The following is a 3943-nucleotide window of genomic DNA, read 5'->3' as shown; positions in this document are numbered from 1 at the left end:
AGTGGATGGAATAAACATGATAAATTATCACAGAGAGCTTCGTAGAAAATCAACTCTCATAATTAAGGCTATCACCAGAATGCATTTGGACCAGAAATGTGGTTTTCAAGATGTTATTCCATCCAAGTCACCACTTTAAAAAACAGTAACAGGAATTCTGCTAGAAGATGAAAAGTATCTTTACGATAATTTTGGAAATTTGGAATTAATATATTTTAAAATAAGCAAATTCATTCAATATAAAAAGAAGTTAAAATATGTGAATATTGTCAGGAGAGGAAAACATGAATATTGAGACATGGTGGGTAATTGTTTGTAATTGCCTTCTCAGATGTAAAGAGAACACCACAACTAATAATATAACCAAAGTGAGGATGATGGAAGAGGAAAAGCTTTACTACTGCAAGAACATAAACTAAGTATGAACTTGGAAGAAAATTTTTAGTCCTATTGATTAAGAAATAAATTAATCAAAACATACAGACATATTTGCAAGTAAATCTAGACATTTTCATCGGCTTCCTCAGTACATAGCCAACTTTCCCTAAGGTTGCCACAGAAAGCTATGGCTCCTTCTGTGGCTGTTGCTATGGAGGCCTGGACCTGGCCACTCTGTGGTTTAAAGACTGCATTTATGGAGGTAGAGGAGGATATTGAAAAAGAAAAAAGAAATGTTTCAAGAGGCAGAAAATATAAGCTTTATGTGATCACACAGAAGCTAATCATCAAGTTTAAATTGGGATTTTAAGTAAGCAAAAGCCATAAAATTAAGAGAATATCTCCTTAAGGCTCATGATTTTACTTGTTGGCATCCTGACACATAGCAATATTAATATTTTCTTGGACATATGGCTAAGAGATTCTTGAGACTTTTTTATCTTAATGCAAATTAGTTGTGAGAATGAGTCTAATGTAGATTGTGGTTTGCTTCACATATAACTCAGGTTGGATAAAGTAATTTGTACAAATCAGGAGAGTCAAATTTCAGAAACTACTGTCTGCTCAATTGAACTTCCAACTTCTGACACCATGTGCTACTACCACAACTATTATGGTAGCCTGGACTATGGCTGCAGCTATGGCTCTGAATATGGTGACTCTGGTTATGCCTGCAACTTTCCAAGCTCCTGTAGAAGGTTCCTACTGGCTCCTACAAAGAAATTCCACTTGCCAATCACTTTGAGTCATTTTCTTGTGATGCACTAATTGCATCAACAGGGTTTTCTATGGATTAATTATTGTCCAATTTTAACTAAATCTAATTATTGATTACCACAGGTCATATTTGCATTGGATTGGTGGAATTTCCCACCAGTTAGTAGGAAAATCCTTTGATATTTTGTTACTTTTATGTGTTTGTTTATATCCATTATAATATTAGCAATTTCCATGCAGGAAAACTTACAAATTTGCATTTTAATAAATATAATCACTTTCACAATATGTATTGCTTATCACATATATTCATTTCTCTTTATCATTTTTGTATCTGTGTGTGTGAAAGAGAGAGAGAGAAAGGGAGAAATAGAAAGAGAGAGTGAAATTGCTACCTGTGGCTATTTTAGTTAGTGACGTGACAAAAACAGGCAAGGCATGACTGATGTTTTTCCAACAATGTTTGCATAAAAGTATTTTCAAGTGCAGTTTTAAGAATACTGTCCTCTATATTGATCTAATGCAAGTTTCATTTTAGAAAAATTCAATGTTTGACCTAGGTAATCGGCAAAACTAGTAGCACTATTACTCACCAAGCTATTTTCTGTTGCAATTTTCTCTCTCCTAATAGTCTACATTTAAACATGTGCTTCTGTACTGATATAACTCCGGCCCTGCATTGGGTACTCTGACCTCTTTTCACTCACTCTTGTAGATGAGAATCCTCTACATGAAGCTGATTGGTATGCCTGATAATCCTGTGTTTCCACAGCAAAGATTACCTCATTTATAGGTCTAAATGACTCTTTTGAGTTCTTCTAACTCTGATCATCTTCTAGCAGAATTCCCGTTACTATTTTTTAAAGTGGTGATTGGATAGAATAACATCTTGAAAACCACATTTCTGGCCCAAATGCATTCTGGTGATAGGTCTTAATTATGAGAGTTGATTTTCTGTGCAGCTCCCTGTGATAATTTATCATGTTTATTCCATCCACTTATTAAATATTATTAATGAATTATGAGTCATTAATTATGATAAAGCAATGAGAATAAAATATAAACAATAGTACATATTCATTCATTTGCTACTCTTTTTTTTTTTTTTTTTTGAGACGGAGTCTCGCTCTGTCACCCAGGCTGGAGTGCAGTGGCCGGATCTCAGCTCACTGCAAGCTCCGCCTCCCGGGTTTACGCCATTCTCCTGCCTCAGCCTCCCAAGTAGCTGGGACTACAGGCGCCCGCCAACTCGCCCGGCTAGTTTTTTGTATTTTTTAGTAGAGACGGGGTTTCGCCGTGTTAGCTAGGTTGGTCTCGATCTCCTGACCCAGCGATCCACCCGTCTCGGCCTCCCAAAGTGCTGGGATTACAGGCTTGAGCCACCGCGCCTGGCCTGCTACTCTTACATGTAGCAGAACTACCAGTGATCAATGTAGGGATCACACTTTGTAGATAAATATGAGTCGAGCGAAGTATCTCCCCGACCCCCCAGTGCAGGCTTTCTGAAAGCAAACAGAAGTAAAAACACTGTATTGCTGTCCATTCCTTCCTTCCTGGAGTGAAAAAGTCAGTCCATTAGCAGTTCCAACCTGACCTGCCCAACCAGTGACTGGACAGAGAAGTTGGTGATCATTCCTCTGGTAAAAAAAGAAAATAAGAGGGAAGTGATTCCATTTCAACTAAGATATAGGTTGGGCCTCTCCTCATTATTTGCATAAATTATCCCATTTAATGGATTAACAAACTTAAATGCTAAACATTTTAATTTCTATTGCAGTCATGCTAAATTAAATCAACTTTTAGAAAGGTAAAACTGAAAGATTCTTGGTGAAATTGTGCAGGATTGAAAATTTGTGTTTATTCCTGTACACAATTCTTGATATGAGTTAGTGCTCTTGTATCAAGACTGATGGAGGCCACTATACTTTGTATAGTATTTCATAATTATTAACTTATTGTGCAAATGGGTATCAATGCATTCATTTTGGCAGTTTGGAACACCAGATTTAAAATAAATAAAACATTATATATCAAAAATGATACAACATGCATATTGGTACTAAATATGCACATCTTATGTTGTTATTTATTTAGAGTTATGGGAAGGTCGAAAAGAGAACAAACTAATCAGTAATAAAAGTGAGAATAGCGGTACCTCTGGGCAGGAGGGTATTGGATAAGAAAGGGCACAGTGGAATCTCCTGGGTGGAGGAAATGTTTTGTATTTTGATCTAGTTAATGGTTATATGGGTGTATACATATAAAAAAATCCATTAAGTTGTATATGTAAGGTTAGTGCCCTTTACTATATGCATATTAGGAATGAATTAAAAACTGAAACAGTGAAGTGAAACGAGTTATTTAAAACTATGGCACTATCATAGGACAGAAAATTAAATTAATTAATATAGAAATTCCAGGGGAAAAAAAGATGGACAGTTTGGTAAATAATGTAAGAACTGTCCAGCATTTTGAGAAAGTATGTATACGTGTGTGTGTGTGTGTTTATGTATATGTTCGTGTGTGTGTGAAAAAATATTTTTTTCTTCCAGTAACAACCATGATTTTCAGGGGTAATAAATATCTAAACATAAGAAAATAAATATTAACATTGCTAAAATTCTAGGAGTGACCTGCCTACTGAAAATGTAAAATCCAATTACTGTAAGTTATTAATTGACTTTATTTTATAAAAATACTCTTTCCTCGATTGCAAAAGTCAATTACACAAGACTAAAAGAAAATCCTGGATTGTAAAAAGTTAATTATTATGTATCAGCTATTTTTA

The 3943-nt window shown here is 35.1% G+C and overlaps 1 protein-coding gene across 1 annotated transcript; it reads left to right on the top strand.

Moving 5' to 3' along the window:
• Window positions 1–1011: 1011 nt before the first annotated feature.
• LOC117096681 (keratin-associated protein 22-2) lies at window positions 1012–1289 on the top strand. The gene has a single exon (XM_033234118.1). It carries the CDS (start codon window positions 1030–1032, stop codon window positions 1204–1206), a length of 177 nt encoding a protein of 58 aa, XP_033090009.1. The 5' UTR covers window positions 1012–1029; the 3' UTR covers window positions 1207–1289.
• Window positions 1290–3943: the final 2654 nt, after the last annotated feature.

Source organism: Trachypithecus francoisi, unplaced genomic scaffold, assembly GCF_009764315.1.
Source record: "Trachypithecus francoisi isolate TF-2019V2 unplaced genomic scaffold, Tfra_2.0 Lachesis_group14, whole genome shotgun sequence".
In the NCBI taxonomy this organism is placed as follows: domain Eukaryota; kingdom Metazoa; phylum Chordata; class Mammalia; order Primates; family Cercopithecidae; genus Trachypithecus; species Trachypithecus francoisi.
This window is presented reverse-complemented; position numbering and strand designations above follow the sequence as displayed.